General features: G+C 39.0%; 1 protein-coding gene across 1 annotated transcript in view; it reads right to left on the minus strand.

Moving 5' to 3' along the window:
• The window catches only part of CPD (carboxypeptidase D), a 66,983-nt gene that overhangs the window by 21,938 nt on the left and 23,832 nt on the right, over window positions 1-21,213 (minus strand). The window contains exons 3-8 of the mRNA XM_022596227.3: window positions 19,730-19,872; window positions 18,879-19,048; window positions 17,102-17,451; window positions 16,431-16,622; window positions 14,200-14,367; window positions 9,026-9,135 (exon numbers count right to left, since the gene is read on the minus strand). Of these exons, the coding sequence (XP_022451935.1) occupies window positions 9,026-9,135; window positions 14,200-14,367; window positions 16,431-16,622; window positions 17,102-17,451; window positions 18,879-19,048; window positions 19,730-19,872 (1,133 nt within the window). The remainder of the gene's footprint in view (window positions 1-9,025; window positions 9,136-14,199; window positions 14,368-16,430; window positions 16,623-17,101; window positions 17,452-18,878; window positions 19,049-19,729; window positions 19,873-21,213) is intronic.

A 21,213-nucleotide genomic window follows, 5' to 3' on the forward strand; every position in this document is an offset into this window, starting at 1 on the left:
CAGTGTCTACATAGCACGTGTGCAATTGCTTGTTCAATGGAGAGTAAGAAAAACTGCCACAGAGGCACAAATAAACACTACTGGGAGCTAGAGAAGAGAAAGATTATTTCTGACTAGAGTGGCAGGGGAATTTTCCTGAAGAAATTAAGCTTTGAAAGGTGGTCAAAACTTCATTTCTCTCTTTTGTAAATAGAAAAAGAAAAAAAGTACAGAAAAGTGTAAAGAGAAAAGTAATTTCTCACTTTCCCATCACTGAGAATTAACCATTTAACTTTAAAATATACAAAACAACCTCCTTTCGTAAACTTGACATACCAATTACAGGCTTATGATCCCACCAATGTTATCAAATGAAAGCTATTGTTTTAGGTTACTGGAATATTTGTGTACATGCTCTTTTGCTCTCTGGTTTTTCCACTAAACACTTGCACACATCTTCTATGTCTCTATATCCCTATCTCCATTTCCATCAATATCTATCCATTTGATTATAAATTATATAGATGTACTACTGTACTAATTAATATAGTATGTATATTACAAACCTGCATTAAAAAAACATTTTAAAAACAGAACGTCTAATATAGTCTTCCTACATCTTAATGGATCATCTAGTATAAAATCCACTCTAGACACCACAGTTCTAGGCAATTGCTGTTAACATTTTGACTTTATTCTCAGAGCAATAAGGAACTTGTGAAGATTTCTGATGGAAGGGTGATATATGATATATTCATGGCTCTAGGAAGTTTATTCCGATAATAATGTGAAAAAATGGACCAAAGCCAGGGAGACTCATCAGAGTACTACTGAAATAATCCAACTGAGAGATAATGAGCATCTGAAAGGTTGTGACAGATAGGTTTTACCATGTGTATGTTACCATCTTCTTTAATTCTCACTACTCGACTTCGATAATCTTTTTAAAAAAAACTAATTAAAAATTTTAAAGCAGTTTGACAACTTAAAGAAGATAGGGGGTGAGGATGTAGGTGTCCAGTCTCAGTCCATATATAAAGAGTCTAAAATATATACCAAGACAGTAAATGATTCTCTTCTTTTTGCTTGGCTATAGTCTCTAATCTTTTTATAATAACTTTCATTATATGAAACAACTTTTTAAAGAGGCATTTACATAGTGGTGACAGCTAAAGCAACTGGATGCAATTGCCAAGACAGTAAAAATGGCTAAGGACAGAATATGGAGGCGGGAAAAAAAGCAAAAGAGAGAGGTTGAGCCACTGAAAGAGAAAAAAGGAAGCAAAGCTCTCTGCTATATAATGTAACAGAGATCAAGGGGAGAAGACAAGAGCGTTAGACTTCAGAGGTCAAGAACATTTAAAAAAAATAGACTTCTGGTAACCTTTGAGGGGGCACTTCCAGGTAAAACAATGTAGGCAGAAGACAGATGACAAGAAACTGAGGCATGAGAGAACAATAATGAAGTGGAGATAAGCAGAGACTATTCACTTTTCTTATTCTTTTCTTTTGACTTCTTTTGAACTAATTTTAGAGTTGCAGGAAAGTTGCAAAAATAGTACAGAGAGTTTTATATACCTTTGATCCAGCTTTCCCTGATGTTAGCATCTTATATAACCATAGCACAATTATCAAAACAAGGAAATTAACACTAGCATGATACTATTAACTAAAAAACCTATATTTTATTCAAATATCACCAGTCTTCCACTAATGCCTCCTTGAAATTTTCTCTTCACTTATGTCACACTGTATAGCTCCATTTTCTCACTTTCACTTAATTGAATTCATTGAATTTCATTATACTTAAAATATAATAAAAGTTATTGTAGAAAGATTAGAAAATTGAGGCAAGCAAAAGAAAAAATATAAACCTAGAGATCACCAATCATTTAATATTTTGGCATATAACTTTTGACGTTTTTTTAGCCTACATATGAACTGAGCATGGATACCCCACCCCTGAGTCTTCTCTAGGTTCTCAAAATCTGCTTTATTGAAATATAATTCACACCCCACACAACTCACGCATTTGAAGTATACAACTCAATGGTCCTTGGTATATTCACTCAGTTGTGTGACCATCGCCACAGTAAATTTTAGGACATTTTCATGACCCCAAAATAAACCTGTACCTATCAGCACTCCCCATTTCCTCCCAACCTCTTCCCTGCCCCTCCCTACATCCCAAGCCCAAGGCAATTACCAGTCTATTTTCTGTCTCTATGGATTTGCCTATTCTGGACATTTCATATAAACGGAATCACACAATATGTAGTCTCTTGTGACTGGCTGCTTTCACCTAGCATGTTTTCAAGGGTCATCTAAGTTGTAGTTTGTATCAGTACTTTATTTTTTTTTATGACTGAATAGTATTCCATTGCATGGATATATCACATTTTGTTTATCCACTTATCACTTGATGGACATGTGGGTTGTGTCCATTTTGGCTATTATGGATAATGCTGCTATGAACATTTGTGTACAAGTTTTGTGTGGGCTATGTTTTCATTTCTCTTGGACATATACTTAGGAGTGGGATTGTCAGGCCATATGATAATTCTATATTTAACATTTTGAGGAACCGCAATTGTTTTCCAAAGCAGTTGTACCATTTTACATTCCCACCAGCAATGCACAAGGGTTCCAATTTCTCCACATCCTTACCAACCCTTGTTCTTTTCTTTTTTTTTAAACTATAGTCATCCTAGTGGGTAAAAAGTAGTATCTCGTTGTTTTGATTTGCATTTCCCTTTTTGTGAGCTTGTCGGTCATTTGTATATTTCTTTGGAGAAATGTGTATTCAGATTCTTTGCCCATTTTTCAATTGGATTGTCTTTTTATTTAGTTGTAAGAGTTCATTATATATTTTAGATATAAGACCCTTATCAGATATATGGTATTCTCCTATGCTGTGGGTTGTCTTTTTACTTCCTTATTATCTGTTACATGTTGAATTATGTCTTCTCCAAAAGATATGTTGAAGTCCTAGCCCCCAAAACCTCATAATGTGACTGTATTTAATTACAGAGGTAATCAAGTTAAAATGAGGTAATTACGGTGTGCCTTAATCCAATATGACTGGTATCTTTATAAAAAGGGAAAATTTGGACACACAGACAACAAGGAGAATGCCATGTGAAGACAGAGGACTGGGATAATCCATCTAGAAACCAATGAATGGCAAAGACTGCCAGAAAAACACCAGAAGCTAGGAAGAGGCAAGGAAGGATTCCCTTCCAGGTTTCAAGGGAGCATGGCCCTGCCAACATCTTGATTTTGGACTTCTAGACTCTAGAACTGTGAGACGAAAAATTGTTACCACAGTTCTAGGAAACTAACACAGTACCCTTTGCAGCAAAAAAGTATTAAAGCTTGATGATGTCCAGTATGTCTTTTTTCTGTCACTTGTGCTTTTCATGTCACATCTAGGAAACCATTGTCTAACCCAAGGTCACAAAAATTTATTTCTATATTTTTTCCTGAAAGTCTTACAGTTTACATTTAGATCTATGATCCATTTTGAGATAATTTTGGGGTATAATATGAGGAAGAGGTCCAAATTTATTCTTTTGTATGTGAATATCCAGTTTTCCATAATCACTTAGTGAAAAGATTTTTCTATCCTCATTGAATTGTCTTGGTGCTCTTATTGAAAAATCAACTGACCATAAATGTAAGTTTATTTCTGGACTATCAATTCTATTTCTTTGATGTGTATATGCCCATCTTTTTTTTTTTTAACATCTTTATTGGAGTATAATTGATTGCTCTACAATGGTGTGTTAGTTTCTGCTTTATAACAAAATGAATCACCATTACATATACATATATCCCCATATCTCCTCCCTCCCACCCTCCCTATCCCATCCCTCTAGGTGGACACAAAGCACCGAGCTGATCTCCCTGTGCTATGCAGCTGCTTCCCACTAGCTATCGATTTTACATTTGGTAGTGTATATATGTCAGTGCTACCCTCTCACTTCATCCCAGCTTACCCTTCCCCCCTCCCGTGTCCTCAAGTCCATTCTCTACGTCTGCGTCTTTATTCCTGTCCTGCCCCTAGGTTCTTCAGAACCATTTTCTTTTTTTTTAAGATTCCACATATTTGTGTTAGCATACGGTATTTGTTTTTCTCTGACTTACTTCACTCTGTATGACAGACTCTAGGTCCATCCACCTCACTACAAATAACTCAATTTCGTTTCTTTTTATGGCTGAGTAATATTCCATTGTATATATGTGCCATGTATATGTCCATCTTTATTCCCATATCACAGTGTCTTAATTACCACAGTCTTGAAGTAAGTTTGAAATTGGGAGATGTGAGGTCTTTAGCCCTTACAATTTATTCTTCATTTTTAGAGATAATTTTTTTTTCTTCCATTACTTTCCTGAATTCTATCAACTCTCTTTCATTTCTTCCTGTTTCTTTTTTCATTCCTGTTTTAATTTTTTAAATATCTGAGCCTACGTGGTTTTTCATATTCTCAATGTGTGTTTGGGTATAATCAATCTGCCTGGAGTGTAAACTTATAGTTTTCTTCTGCTTCTTGATTGTTTTTTGGTAGTGGTAAGGTTTCCTCAGGTGATATGTGTGAAATTCCATTTCCTGATTTTTTCTGCAATGGTTCTTCATGGGTTTTTTTTTACCTCTTTTTCTTTTTTTTGCGGTACGCGGGCCTCTCACTGTTGTGGCCTCTCCCGTTGCGGAGCACAGGCTCTGGACACGGAGGCTCAGCAGCCATGGCTCACGGGCCTAGCTGCTCCGCGGCATGTGGGATCTTCCCGGACCAGGGCACAAACCCGTGTCCCCTGCATCGGCAGGCGGACTCTCAACCACTGCGCCACCAGGGAAGCCCCCTCTTGTTCATTTTTATTATACTGAGCTGTTTCACGTGATTCCTAGTTAATGGTGCCCTTTTTCTGTCAGTCTGGCAGTCAAGGTATTTTAATGTGGCTTTTTTGTTTGTTTGCTTGCTTATTTGCCTTGGTATAAGGGTGGAGCTCTGAGTCCACTGATTTTATGGTTCTCTTCTGTCTTGGACAACCCTACATTTCCCCCCTTTTCTCTTTCCCCTTCACTATCTAATTGTCAAAGGCCACTTCTTCATTTCTTTTTGCTTTTCTTCTCTCCCAGAAGTTGGGAGATTGGAAGAGTTTCCTTTAAATCCAGCTGTCCTTTTAAATTATGCCTATCCCTTTAAGTACACCAGGTCTTTAATTTGCATGTACTTTGAAACCTCTTCCCTATATTCCAGTGCTTTCATCTGCCCAGTTACTATCTTAGTATTTTCAGATTAGGTTTCAGATGTAGCGTGTTTTCAATGTTTGGTGGTCCTTCCGAATCACCTTTATGCCTGCTGTTCCTTAAACCCCCCTCTTCTGTCTTCACAGATTTTCTTGGTCTGCTTTTCCTTACCATGAAGCCTTGTGGCAGGGGAAAGGTGGCTGGGTGCACAACAGATCATGATAGATCACAGTCAAGAGAAAGGAGGCTGGAGTAAAGATTGAGGAATTTAATTGTCACCTTCCCATTTACAACAGAAGAAACAAAGACAAAGAGGAGGCAGGGTGCTGTGGGATCAAGAAATGAAGAAGAGTGATCGGCCAAGATGGTGGAGTAGAAAGACCCTGAGCTCACCTCCTCTCACGAGCACACCAAACTCACAACTATTTGCAGAACAACCATCAGTGAAAAAGACCGAAACCTATCAGAAGAGATCTTCTACAACTAAAGACATAAAGAAGGAATCACGACAAGATGGGTTGTGGACCATCTCGGACTCGTGATATAGTCAAGTCCCATACCCATGGGTGGGTGGCCCACAGAGTGAAGAATAATTATATTACAGAGGTTTTCCCACAGGAATGAGAGTTCTGAATCCCCATCCCGCTCCCCAGCCCGGGGTCCTGCATAGGGAAGATGAGCCTCTAGAGCATCTGGCTCTAAAGGCCAGTGAGGCTTAATTTCAAGAGTCCCACAGGACTGGGGAAAACAGAAACTTCACTCTTAAAGGGCGCACACAAAATCTCACACACTCTGGGAGCCAGGACGAAAGCAGTAATTTGATAGGAGCCTGGGTCAGACCTACCTGCTGATCTTGGAAAGTGTCTTGGGGAGGCGGAGGGCAGCTGCAGCTCACCCTAGGGACATAGACACTGGTGGCAGCCATTCTGGGGACCTCCTTCTACTGCATGGACACTGGTGCTGGCAGGCACCCCTGTGGAATCCTCCCTCTGGCTCATTAATGCCAATAGCTGGCCCCGACCCAACAACCAACCTGTAGTGCCAGTGCTGGGATGCCTCAGGCCAAGTAACTAACCTGGCAGAGACACAGCCCCACCCATCAGCAGACAGGCTGCCAGAAGATCTCCTGAGCCCACAGTTGCCTCTGGAAACAGCCCTGCCCACCAGAGGGCCCAGGACCCAGCTCCACTCACCAGTGGGAAGGCACCAGTCCCAGACTCCCCTGGGCCCTGACCCTGCCCTCCAGGAAGCCCATTGTAGCCTGTGGACCAGCTTCACCCACCAGGGGGCAGACACCAGACATGAGAAAACTGCAATCATCAACAGATGAATGGATAAATAAGCTGTGATACACACACACACACACACACACACACACACACACACACAACGGAGTACTACTCAGCCATAAAAAAGAATGAAACTTTGCCACTTGCAACAACATGGTTGGACTTGGAGGGCATTATGCTAAGTGAAATAAGTCATACAGAGAAAGACAAATACTGTATGATATCACTTATATGTGGAATCTAAAAAAACACAATTAGTGCATATACCAAAAAAGAAACAGACTCACAGATATAGAGAACAAACTAGTGATTACCAGTGGGGAGAGGGAAGGGGGGAGGGGCAATGTAGGAGTAGGGGATTAAGAGGTACAAACTATTATGTATAAAATAAGCTACAAGGATATATTGTATAACACAGGGAATATAGCCAATATTTTATAATGACTACAAATGGAGTATAAACCTTAAAATTGTGAATCACTATATTATATACCTGTAACTTATATAATATTATACATCAAATGTACTTCAATTTAAAAGAATTAGGAGGAAAAAAAGAAATGCAGAATATGGGTAAAACACAAATAAACAATAATTGAGAAGACAGAATCAGAATGAACACACATCAGATTATTCACAGTTCCACTTTAGTTCAAGGCAAAGTGATCTACTGAGAATAAGACAAAGCGAGGATTAGAAGGCTCAGGAAGAGGATGAAGGCTCAGAATCACCATAGTGGGAAATGAGCCACGGAGTCAAGTAGCAAAATGTGAAATATTGCCAGGTAGAACTGAGGGCTCAGCTGAGGTTAGAGAGCATTATATATACATAGTGTAGTCAACTGCCATGACTGTGTGACTTTTCTGGGATGTAGAAGAGAGATGATTGTAATTACTAAGGGTTGGACATTGGCAAGGCAGGTATGTCAAAAGGGTATAAAAGATCCTAAGGTGTAGGTGAGTGCATCACTGAAAGGTATGTCCATAGGTGTAGGCTGGGTAGAAAGGAAATCAAATCAAAAGGGTTAAAGGTCAAAGAAATATAAAAAGAGTATAAGGAATGAGAAGTTACAAAGAGGATGAAAAGTGGAACTATAATAATGGACAGAATGTGATATGTGTATAATCTGATCACTTAGTTTTTATTTTGATGATTGGAGGGTATCTCATTTTTGTTTTATTATTTCATGTACATCCCTCTAAAACGGCATGCCCAAACAGAAGACAGCTACACTTTAAGGTGAAATAATAGATGTACTCCCCTATTAGAAACTCTGAACAATCTCACAAGATCCACTTGCAGAGAATGAGGGAGTGGGAAAAACAGAATGACAGAAAGGTGTGATTACAGAGCATAGAGCTGCAGTAATAATCTTCATTTATCTATGACCAATAAAGTCACAGACTGAGTCAGTAGTAAGACCAAAAACTGAAACTAACAAGCCTAGTTCCCAAGCCTCAAATTTTAACATGCTTTCTAAGAACAACTTTTAAACTAAAATTTCACACATACACACACACACAAATATAACATTTCTGATTATGAAAGTAATGTGTGTTCATTATAGGAAGTTTAGAAAATACAGAAATTTCTACTTGCTCCTTTGCAATATGTTACTACTAGGCTCTTAAATACCTTAGACCAGGGGTCCCCAACCCCCAGGCTGCGGACTGGTACCAGTCCCTGGCCTGTTAGGAACCGGGCCACACAGCAGGAGGTGAGCGGCCACCAAGTGAGCAAAGCTTCATCTGCCGCTCCCCATCACTCGCATTACTGCCTAAAACACCCCCCACTCCCCAACCCTGTCCGTGGAAAAACTGTCTTCCCCGAAACTGGTCCCTGGTGTCACAAAGGTTGGAGACCACTTCCTTAGACTATAGGTTCGCAATTTTTTTCTGTAAAGGGTCAGATAGTAAAAACTTTTGGCTTTACACGCTCTAAAGTGTTGCAATGACTCAACCCTGCCCTCTGCATCTATTGAGATGATTGCAGCGTTTTTCTTCTTTAGTCTGTTAATATGGTGAATTACACTGACTTATTTTCAAATGTTAAACAAGAAAGCAGCAATGGACAATATTTTAAAGAATGGATGTGCTGTATGTCAATAAAACTTTATTTACAAGAACAGGTGGTAGGCTGGATTTAGTCCCAGAGCTATAACTTGTCAACCCCACCTTAGACTACTTTACGAGGTTTATATTTAAGTACTTCTCAAATGAAATAAACTAGCAGTTTGTTTAATTTATTATGTTCCAGGTACTGTGCTAAAAGCTGTAGATGAAAAGACATTACCTGAACTTTATGGCTAATGGGGAAACACATGCAGTATGTTTAAAAGTGAGGTGGGAAACAGAAGAGAAAAAGAGGTAAGGTTTCTGAAAGGAATCATGGAAGGCTTAACAGAGAAGAAAGCACTTGACCTGAGTCTTGTAGGACTTCGTTTTAACGCATGTTTTTAAATGAAAAATGAATTTTTATAGCATTTTATGTTTAAGCACAAGCCTACCTTGGAATAAGAAAGTGCTATTTGTTGAAATACAGCATCATCTGGTGATTTACTATATGTGGCAAGCCCTTGTTCATCATCATCAAAAGGGTAGTTAACCACCAAAGAACCTATGAGGGAAATGAGCAAAAGGTATTGTGTTATTTCTTTCAAGATGGAGCATTAACATAAAGTAAGCTTTTCACAGTACTGCCAGAGACAGGAAACCAATACAAATTTCCAAGGTTAATTTCCTCAGTAGAAATGAAAAAGTTGCTAATTTCCTCAAAAGAAAATCAAAGTGGATAAATAAAATATTAAATAGCTATGCATGACACTTAAAGACTGCCTTAACTGGAAAGGTCTTGGGAGTTTGCCTGAACTTACAGGCATACTTTACATGTCAGAACTGAAACCAGAAGTATACAGCCTTAATTTAAACAATTTTACTTTTATAATATTTAGGATCAGAAAAATTGAGCAAAATTTGGTACTTTTTCACTAAAATTCAGACATTTATAAGGTCATGTCATGGAATTTTAAACTAAGAAAGGACCCTTGAAGTCCGATTAACCCACCCTCTTCATTTTGCAGATGTGGAGTCTAAAATGGAGAGGCTAAACAACAAACGTATGGATAGTAGAGCCAGTCCTGACTTTCATTCAGAAAAAAATGCTAAAAATTTCTCTTATGCTCATATTATAAATTAGTCAACTGGAGTTATATCATATGATTTTTCATGACCTAAAACACAGAGAGTGATATTTTAAAACATATATAAAGGATATCAACTCCCTTCATGCTCCCCCTAGGACATAAAGCAATTAGGGTGCTTCTCAGGCAGGAGCCCTGAGCCCACCTCCCCCACCATAGGATCAAATCCCTTATTTTCCTATTAGTCACATCATTTTCATTTGTCCATGTGCCCATTTATTCTGCCTTGATTAGGCCATTCATCTTTGCCTTTTTTGTCATGCCACTTCCTGGGCATGGAAGTGAAGGAACAAATTCAACTTGAATCTAGATGAAGTAATCCTGTGATAACAAATACCAGCAAACATTCATATATTTAAAAAAATTTTTCTTTAAGAAACAAGTATGAAGAACTATGCTCATTTTATTCCCCAAAATAGTTCTAACAAGATAAGTGTACTTCAACACCTGTTCTTAGACAAATTACTCCAAAAAAATTTAATTTCACGCTGGATCTATGACTCATGCCTAAAAGTTACAACAGAAAAAAGTCAACTTCTACTTAATGTTGTCTTTCAAATGGCTAATTTTATAAGGGAAAGAAAAAGTCATAAAAGACTTACAATACTCCTACAAAAGTTTATTTAAAAAATAATTAGTATTGGGACTTCCCTAGTGGTGCAGTGGTTGGGAATCCGCCTGCCAATGCAGGGGACACGGGTTCAAGGCCCGGTCTGGGACCGCGGAGCAACTGGGCCCGTGCGCCACAACTGCTGAGCCTGTGCTCTGGAGCCCGCGCGCCTAGAGCCTGGCTCAGCAACAGGAGAGGCCACCGCAATGAGAGCCCCATGCACCACAACAAGGGCTGGCCCCCGCTCCCCGCAACTAGAGAGGGCCCGCGCGCAGCAACGAAGACCCAACGCAGCCAAGAATGAATGAATGAATAAATAAATAAATAAAAATTAGTATCAACACAAAGAGCATTAGCTATTTTAAAAAAGATAAATCTGACTTCATCAATATTAAAAATTTTGTGCATCAAAGGACATTATTAAGAAAGTTAAAGTAAACCTACAGAATGGGAGAAACTATTTGCAAATCAGCAATTTGATAAGGGTCTAGAATCCAGACTATAAAAAGAAGTCCTGCAACTCAGCAAAAAGATGAAAAACCCAATTAACAATGGGCAAAAGACTTGAACAGATATTTCTCCAAATAAGATATACAAATGGCCAACAAGCACACAAAAAGATGCTCAGCATCATTAGCCATCAGGGAAATGCAAATCTAAATTTCAGTGAGATATTACCTTTCACCCACTAAAACGGCTATAATCAAAAAAAAAAATTAACAAGGTAAGGATGTGGAAAAACTGGAACCCTCATACATTGCTGGTGGGAATATAAAATGGTTGCTACTGTGGAAGTTTGGCAGTTCATCAAAAAGCTAAACACGGAATTACCATATGATGGTATTTCCATCAAAAAGCCAAACATAGGATAACCCAAAAGAATTGAAAACAGGGACTCAGATACTGTCTGCCAATGTTCATAGTAGTATTATTCATAATAGTAAAAAGTAAAAACAACCCAAGTGTCCATCAACAGATAAATAGATAAACAAATTGTGGTATATACATACAATGGAAAATTATTCAGTCATAAAAAGAAATAAAGTACTAACATATGCTACAATATGAATGAACCTTGAAAACACTATGCTAAGTGAAAGAAGACAGACACAAAAGGTCATATATTATATGATTTCATTTCTATGAAATATCCAAAACAGGTAAATCCGTAGAGACAGAACACAGATTGGTGGTTACCAGGGCTTGAGGGGAATGGGGAATAGAAAGCAACTGCTTAATGGGTAAGGGGTTTCCTTTTGGGGAGGTGAAAATGTTTTGGAACGAGATAGAGATGGTGGTTGCACAGCATTGTGAATGCACTAAATGTCACTAAATTATTTACCTTAACATGGTTAGTGTTATATGAATTTCACCTAAATAAAAAATTAGTACCAAAAATTACAAAAAGAAATATTACTTTTCTCTACATTCTTTCAAAATCCTTCTAAATTGTTAAGTTGGCAGCAAGGAATTCCTCTGTTAAATTTCTTTGCCAAGATTTCAAAACTCATTTAAAGATTTTAAGATGAGAATGCAAAATACGTCATGGAAAGAAACATATCTACGTGATTGAAGATGTATCCCCCCACCATGCCAAGGTCTTGATACCACATGTAAACATCCGTCAATTATTTTCACTGGAATGTAACTCGTATTAAGTTTTCAGCTTTAGCCAACATGACGTGATGTATTTTATACAGATTTTTTTTTTTTTTTGCGGTACGTGGGCCTCTCACTGTTGTGGCCTCTCCTGTTGCGGAGCACAGGCTCCGGACGCGCAGGCTCAGCGGCCATGGCTCACGGGCCTAGCCGCTCTGCGGCATGTGGGATCCTCCGGGACCGGGGCACGAACCCGTGTCCCCTGCATCGGCAGGCGGACTCTCAACCACTGCGCCACCAGGGAAGCCCTACAGAATATTTTTTAAAGCTCAAAGTAAAAAATATTTTCTGTCAAACATGGTATACAATTAATAAAGTAAGAAAAAAGCCAAAAAATTATTTTGCTAACCAGGCTGCAACTTCATAATTCCTATTTGGGTCTTTGAGAATCGTCCATGATTATCAATTATAGAAGTATTTTCTCCTACTATTAGCAAGCTTTCAAAGTCATTTTTGGAGAATCTCAATTTACTTCTTAAATACAAATATCCATAAGTGTGTACTGTCATTTCTAAAATGGCAGGTTAATCTATATGCCATCAAATCTCGACTGTGATACTTCCTTGGATAAACCAACAAATGTGGACACTAAATTTCTTACCGATTGCCCTTGGTGTTAATACCTCCTCTCTTTTTTAATTTATTGAGATATAGTTCACATACCATACAATCCATCCACTTAAAGTATATAATTCACTGTTGTTTAGTATATTCACAGGGTTGAATATATAACCATCACTACTAATTACAGAACACTTCATTACTGAAAAAGAAAACAAACCCATACCCATTAGCAGTCACTCCCCATCCTCTCCACCACTATCCTCTACAGCTTGAGGCAACTGCTAATCTATTTTCTATCTCTATGGATTTGCCTATTTCTGCACATTTCATAAAAAATGTAATCATACAATATATGGTTTCTTATGACTGGCTTCTATCACCTACCATGCTTTCAAGACTCATCTATGCTGTAGCATGCATCAGTCCTTCATTCCTTTTCACAGCCAGATAACATTCAATTGTATACCACATTTTATTTATCTGATCATTAGTTGGTGGACATTTGGGTTATTTATACTTCCTGGTTATTATGAATAGTGCTACTATGAACGTCCACATACCAGTTTACATGTAGACATGTGTTTTCAGGTCTCTAGGGTATTGACACTTATTCACACAACCCTAGTTGGACACTGTGATGATTTTTTGTTGTTGTTGTTGTTTATTTATTTATTTTTGGCTGCACTGGGTCCTTGTTGCAGCACACGGGCTTTCTCTAGCTGTGGCATGCAGGGGGGCCTACTCTTCGTTGCAGTGCCCGGGCTTCTTGTTGTGGTGGCTTCTCTTGTTGCAGAGCACGGGCTCTTGGCACGTGGGCTTCAGTAGTTGTGGCACCTGGGCTTAGCAGTTGTGACTCACAGGCTCTAGAGCACAGGCTTGGTAGTTGTGGTGCATGGGTTTAGCTGCTCCGTGGCAGGTGGGCCCTTCCCGGGCCAGGGCTCAAACCTGTGTCCCCTGCGTTGGCAGGTGGATTCTTAACCACTGAGCCACCAGGGAAGCCTCACTGTGATGATTTTTAATCTTGACCTCTCATCCTATTCAACTAAGTTCCTGCTGAATTATATGGAGGTGTATAAGCTCAGATACTACATGAGAATGAGGTCATTGTGCTACAGTTAAATACACAGCAGATGAAAGATAAGAGAATGTCAAAAATCTAAACTTACATAAAAGGGCATATTAAACTTTAGGGAGAAATAGGACTAAACATTTGGATCTGTTAGTGTTTAATTTTTATAAATGACAAAGAACATGTTACCAAATTCCCAGTGAGAGGGATAAATATAAAACATTTCTGAGGGATAAATATAAAACACTTGAAGAACTAAGTGAGAAAGAAATGGAGGGAGGGAGAAGGAGGAAAAGGGAAGGAGAGGTGGAGGGTGAGAGACAGAGAAAGAGAGGGAGGCAGGGCAGATGGAAGGAGGGAGAATGGAAGAGTACTGGGAGAGGGGAGGGGTGGGGGAGGAACGGGGAAAACAGCCAGGAAACTGGCTTAAAAAGTAATGAGGAGAGACCTTTATTGTTGTCTGCCATAAAAGCAATAACAGGCTTAAGATAGCCTAAGACTATAAACAGATAAACTTCCACTGGGATTTTCAAATGCTCTCAACAAGAATTAATTAGTGGAATATCAAGTTGCTATTACCTCCATGCAGGTTTGCTGACAGCACAAATGGATAGGCCTTCATCCAGCTCATTACAGCAATAGTTTCTGGTTGGGTAGGATCTGTGATCTGAATGAACTGATCTGGGAAATTTCGGTTCAGGTCAAAGTTGTTGCTGTTATTTCTGCCGACTACACTTATTGAATCTCCTGTATGATAAAAGATTCAAATTTAAGCCATGTTTCATTTATATTTTAATCCAATACACACTACTTCAGCTATCTTAATTCAAAGGTAAGTGTGAACACATCAGGCTTCACTATGATCAAACACACTATGATTGAAACCGAGTAGGACCCTGTGGGGCCTTCCCAGGTTAAAAAAGCCCCTCTGTATCCCGTATTTCTTGTTTGTAGAAAAAAGGCTTTAGTCTCCTAGGCCTTCCCTGAGTTCCAAAGAGCAGGTATAAGCAGTTACTGATTAGGGAAGTGAGGAAATTCAGAAGTAAACGAAAAGCAGTTAAGCAAGAAAAGTAATGACAACGATTCCCGATTAAAAACAAGAGTCCTAGTCCTTACTCAAGGGATATACATAACAATCTAACATGTATCCTTGAGTTGTTCTGCAGGATGTAAGACCCCGACCCAGTAGGGGAAGGCGACTATGTGCTGAGCACAAGCATGTAGACCCCGGACTGGCTGGAACCAGAAGGCTGGTGATTAAGATTCCCGAAACATCACCCTGTTACCTCCACACCACCAATCAATCAGAAGAAAGTCATGCACCCTGTACCCTCACCCCAAATGTTGCCTTTAAAAATCCTTCCCTGAAAGCTATTGAGAAGTTCAGGTCTTTTGAGCATGAGCTGCCCATTCTCCTTGTTTAGTGCCTGCAGATAAATCCTGTACTTTCCTTCACCACAACCTCATATCAGTAAATTGGCTTTGCTCTGCAGCAGGTGAGAGGATCCAAGTTCAGTTGGGTAACGTGATTAAAACACACATCGTTTTTACATTGTACATTAAAAAAAATGTATCTCTTCTAGATCTTCTGAATAGAAAGGTAAAACCATTATCCTTTCATTTCTGCCTCTGGTCATACTTTGAGGGGAAAAACTCCAACCATACGAATTATATTAAAATATTGCTCATCTGTCAATAATCCACATACAGTGACGTGATCACAATGTTGAGTGGGCATGACTGGCATGAGGGGGACTCTATTGCACTGGCATACAGGTCACTAAAACAATGTAAATAAACAGACCAAATGAAGAGAAAAGAGTTGTAGTATGCTCACATTAAAGTGATAACAAAAAGGTAAAGTTAGTCAAGAACATAGTTGGAAGGGAGGAGGAGAAAGGGTTCAACTTAAGCTTATTCCATTTTACTATGGGATGAGAGCCCTCTTATTGTCATTATAATGAGAAAATGAATGCAAGTGAATGAAGAAAACCTACTAGAGGACTCACTAGTAGTAAGTAGTTCCATCTTTCAGAAAGGTCTCAAGGGAGGAATGTGGAAGGAATGTGTGAGGCTGACAGAGAATAAGGTCCTTAGCGAAAGAATCTAAATGATATATATAAGGATTAACCTGGTCATTTACTAATCGATTCTCTCAGTGTTCAGTCAGTGAGAGTAATAAACCACGTGGCTGCATATTAATATTGTGGTATCTTTTCTACTCACTGGTATCACTGCCTGGAAGGAATCACAGGCTGGGAAAAGATGGATTCTCACTCTCCTAGTGTTCTGCATAATGTGGCCCATATAAGAAAGTTGCTCTCCCTGCCCTTACTATAATGCCCTAGGAAAGATGGGCTAGCCCAGAGGAGGCAGAGGAATGGGAAGTCAATAACTTAGCAGATTTAAATTATACATGCATGGGGAGTAGAAATGGGAGTCAAAACAGAGTCACTGGCTTAAAAAATATTTGGTTTGAGATTTCACTTATGAGATAAAGTCCCCAATGCAATAATTTAACAAAAATTACTGTTAAAGTGGAACAATTTGTAAAAATCTTACATTATTTTAGTAAATAAGAGCCATTACCAAAGTGGAGAACTTCATTAAATATAAACTTGATGACATAATTGTTGAATGAACTAGCTTATCTTACAAGAATACAAAAGCTAGAACCAATGATATATTATAAGTATAAAAATAGGAAGAAATTTCAGGGAAACAACCAGTTCAAATTCTTTTCTATCCCCCAATAATTATGCCATATAATAATCAAAAAGGTTAAGCATTAGTAGATAGCTATTCTTTACCTTCCTGGGCCTTTTCATACCCGTCAGGATTCATGGATGGCATAAGGTGAATTCTAGTGTTAAGAACCAAATCTGTTACATCGGGATCTGTTCCAAAGTTCTTACAAAGGTATTCGATGAGGTTCAGTAACAGTTCTCTTCCAACCACTTCATTTCCATGCATATTTCCAATGTACTTAAATTCTGGTTCACCTGAAAATAAAGTAATTACATGGAAGACGTTTTTTCCTCTTCATTAATCCTAGACTCTCTCTACTTTTTCCCCAACACATACAAAGACCCTGAACCAAAGATTTAAGATATATTTTGGCAAAAGAAACAGGAAAAAGCATCTTATAAAGCAGTCCTTACTAATATATACGTCTGAGCAAGCTCAAAGCATATATACGTATGTGTGTGTGTATATATATATACACACACATACATATATATGCCATATAATATGAAAATAAAAGTACTATTAGCAGAAAGAATCTAATTATGCAGTATGTTAAACTTTGTGCATAATATGGATTATCAAATGGATTTTCTTCTTTTCTAGGAAAAAATTGGTTACGTTTTCTTTGATCCAGTTATACATACAATAGGTGACCTTTCTAGATGAAGCAAAGCAATATAGCACATAGCTCTGAGAAGCAATCTGAAATTATGTGTGAAACTACACCACTTACCTGGTTCATGGACACCTGGATTATCAGATATCTCCATTACATAAAGTTCTCTTGACTCTACCGATTTTCCCAATGAATAAAGCCGGGTGATGTTAGGATATTCATTGGCAAACCTTCTCAAGAAGATTTCCATATCAGGGAAATGGTGGTGGTGAAAGTCCTGTGGCTGAACTGGCTGGTGGGAGGACTGTGTTCCAAGAGGACTATTAGGTATAGCAACTGTGCTAGCAGTTACTACAACCTCTGTTGTGTCAGGGACTACTGAAGCCACAGTTGGCCGAAGGGGAAAATTCACCTTTGTGGCTGGTCCTTCTTTCACTATTATGTTATTAACAGTCAGTGGCATATACCTGAAAAGAAAAATTTGAAAAAGTAGATGGCTTGGAGTTGAATTGAAACAGACAATACTTTAACATTATAAAAGTACAATAGCCTTTTCATACTCTTGCGCTTAGTCTATCGAAAATCAAATCATATAAAGATAAATGTGTAAATTCAAGATTTTTAGCGTATTATCTCACAAAGAATCCCAGATTAAGTCTTTAAAGAACTATTTCTCTTACCATCCTTTCAGGTTCCACACATTAGAATGCTTATAAAAGATCACATTCAGGGGCTTCCCTGGTGGCGCAGTGGTTAAGAATCCGCCTGCCAATGCAGGGGACACGGGTTCGAGCCCTGTGCCAGGAAAATCCCACATGCCAGGGAGCAACAAAGCCCGTGCGCCACAACTACTGAGCCTGTGCTCTAGAGGCAGAGAGGCACAACTACTGAGCCCACGTGCCACAGCTACTGAATGAAGCCTGTGCACCTAGAGCTCGTGCTCCACAACAAGAGAAGCCACTGCAATGAGAAGCCCGCGCACCGCAACAGAGTAGCCCCCGCTCGCTGCAACTAGAGAAAGCCCGTGCACAGCAACGAAGACCCAATGCAGCCAAAAATAAATAAATTTATTAAATAATTTTTAAAAAATTACATTCAAAGGAGAGAATACGATGAAAAATGAAGGTCGTTAATCCATTGTAACCATTGCTACAATACTCAAAGTAGGGATAAATGATCCAATTCTTTGCAGTGCCTTATCAGACTGACATTCCAACTACTTTACCAAATGGGAAAGTTCAAAATTAAAGGTAATTTATTTGCTAAAGGTAAATCCTTAGCAAAATGAGCTTCCAGAAATGTTCCCAGAGGAGGTGGGGAACCACTCATGTCATGTATTAGAAAGCTGATGGTGAGACAGCTCTTCAAAATGTCTTTCATAGAGCCCTGAGTTTCTTCTGCCTTGGTATTCAATTAGCCTTGCGGCAATGCTTTAAACAGCTGACCACCAAGCTTTTTTTTTTTTTGCAGTACGTGTGCCTCTCACTGTTGTGGCCTCTCCTGTTGCGGAGCACAGGCTTTGGACGCGCAGCCTCAGCGGCCACGGCTCACGGGCCCAGCTGCTCCGCGGCATGTGGGATCCTCCCGGACCGGGGCACGAACCCGTGTCCCCTGCATCGGCAGGCGGACTCTCAACCACTGCGCCACCAGGGAAGCCCCATCAAGCTTTTAAAACTGTCCTTCCTCCCAATTTTACAACGATGCTTCATATCCAGTTGTATTGTTAATGTGACAGAAGATCCACCATAGTATTTTCTCGTTATAAAGAGGGAAAAAATCAGAAAACAAGGAAAAATAAAAGCCAGATACAGTAAACAAGATCTCCAAGAGTATATTTCTCTTCTTAGATATAAACGGAAACTTGATATTTTAAGAGTCTAGTTTAAATTCTTACCCAGTTAAAACTGCGGTAATGTTATAAGTTCCAGGAACAAGTAATCGGTGGAAATCACCAAATCTTCCTGTTGTGATATTATGATTAATACCAGCCACTGAGATGGTTGCATTTTCTAAGCCAGCTCCTGTTACTGAATCTTTAACAAATCCTTTAACTCCAATGTGGACCTAAAAAAAACAAGAATCAAAGTAGACTGCTCAGAGACAATCAGTTTGGAAGGCAAGAGAAAATAACCTCTCTGCATTGATGCTAGAATTTTTTAAAAATAAGCTTATTCCTCTAGCTCCCTGAAATAGTTTTCAATCTCTCCAAGTTAAAATAAAATATAGACCAAAAAAATTAAATCCTTAAACTTAAGTCATCTGAAATCTAGACTGGTAAAATGCTTTCGAAATTCCTTCTCCTCAAAGCCAGACTTCTGCTTTTATCAGCAAGATATAAGTAATCATTTCTGATATATCCAGTAGTATATTAGCCTGCCTGATATTTAAATTAAACTTATGTCCGTGGCTCATATAATGGTAAAGGTTCTCTAGCAAATATGATCGAATAGCATTGTAAGAATCTGGTACTACAAATTTTGCTAATTATTTCAGGTGGTAAAAGTGTTGTAAGACAGTCAAAAGAAGCCCTCCAGAGGAAAAGAGCTGGGGGGAAGGATAACAGAGGCATGGCTAGAATATGTTCTAACAGATTCTAATATAATAATTTCTAAATATAATCTACAATCTTAAATAATAAAAACAGAAAAATAAAGGGTATCTAGAATAAACTGTTGTTCATATACACAAATTTCTCCCTTATTTAATCAATTATTACCATACGCCAACCTTCCATTCAGCTTTTACCTTTTCAATCAATGTGATCAAAGACTCACGATTGTTCTCCCATTCTTGTTGAAGCTGCGAAGCTGGTGGGTACTTGCAACAAGACAGTTCTAATGTGATTTCAAAACAGTTGGCCCATAGATAATTGTAATCTTGCATGCCACCTGAAACATGAAGGAAAAAATAAGTTTATTCTCAGAATTCTACTCTCAAAAAGACCATAGAAATTAAATCAGTCATCTCTGCATGTATAAATTCTCTTTTCATTAAATTGTTTGAAATTGGAGAAGGCTCTTGAATTATAGAGGACACTAACAAGGAAGGCGAAAGGAATACACCTTGGAAAGGAATATACATAAAGGAAATATATTTGATTGATAGGATAAACAGTTATAAAGAGCATGAATATAATTGTTAATAACAATAGCAATAATGATAACCACTCTACATTTGAGTGTTTACTATATGCCAGCTCTGTTCTATGACCTTTATGCGTATTAACATTTAATCTTTACAAAAACTTTTTGAGGTAGGTATTGCTATTTCACCCATTTTACAGATGTGAGAAGTAAAGCACAGAGAGGTGAAGATTTTTGACAGAATGAACATGAAGAATACTCAAGATCTTAAAGTTATAAAGGATATTCACACCAAAGCATTATTAAGGGCTTACTATTCTAACTGTACTCCCTGTATCACAAAGGTGACAAGAAGGGTCTGGATCAAAATGGTAGAGTAGAAAGAGCCTGAGCTCAACTCCTCACATAGGCACACTAAAATTACAACTACTTACAGACCAACTACCTCTGAGAACAACCTGAAGAATAACAGAAAAGATTTTCCACAGCTAAAGACATAAGGAAGGAGCCACAACAAAATGGGGTGGGTGGGTGGAGATGCAGTCTAGTCAGGGCCCACACCCCTGATGCAACGACGCACAAGCAGGAGGAATATCACAACTGTGACAGTCATCCCTGAGGAGCAAGGAGTCCAAGACCAACACTGAGCTCCCTAGACCAGGGTCCTGAATTAGGAAGACAAGCCTCCAAAATGTCTGGCTTAAAAGCCAGTGGGGCTTATGTTCAGGAGTACCAGAGAGCTGTAGGAAACCAAGACTCTGCTCATAAGGGTACATGCAAAAATACACTTGCTCCAAGTCCCAGCACAGAGGCAACAGTTTGAAAGGCACCTGAATCAGACACACTTGCTGATATTGGATAGCCTCTGGGAGAGGCAGGAGGCAGCTGGGACTCCCCCTAGGGACTGAGATTCTGGCAGCAGCCCATTTTTGTGATCTCATTCTATCATGCTGACACCAGCATTGACAGGCACCATTTTGGAATGCTCTTTCGAGCCTATTAGAGCCAGGGGCCTGCCTCACCCATCGGCAAGCCCGCAGTGGTCAAACAATGCTGAGCATCACACTCAATCATGCCCGGGCCTGCCCTGACCATCAATGTGCCCAAGCAGTTGGCCCTGCCACAACAGAAAGGCACAAGCAGCCC

This window comes from Delphinapterus leucas, chromosome 19 (genome assembly GCF_059928025.1).
Source record: "Delphinapterus leucas isolate spDelLeu-1000000601 "Yukka" chromosome 19, BTC_Dleu_Yukka2, whole genome shotgun sequence".
NCBI classification, from domain to species: Eukaryota; Metazoa; Chordata; class Mammalia; order Artiodactyla; family Monodontidae; genus Delphinapterus; species Delphinapterus leucas.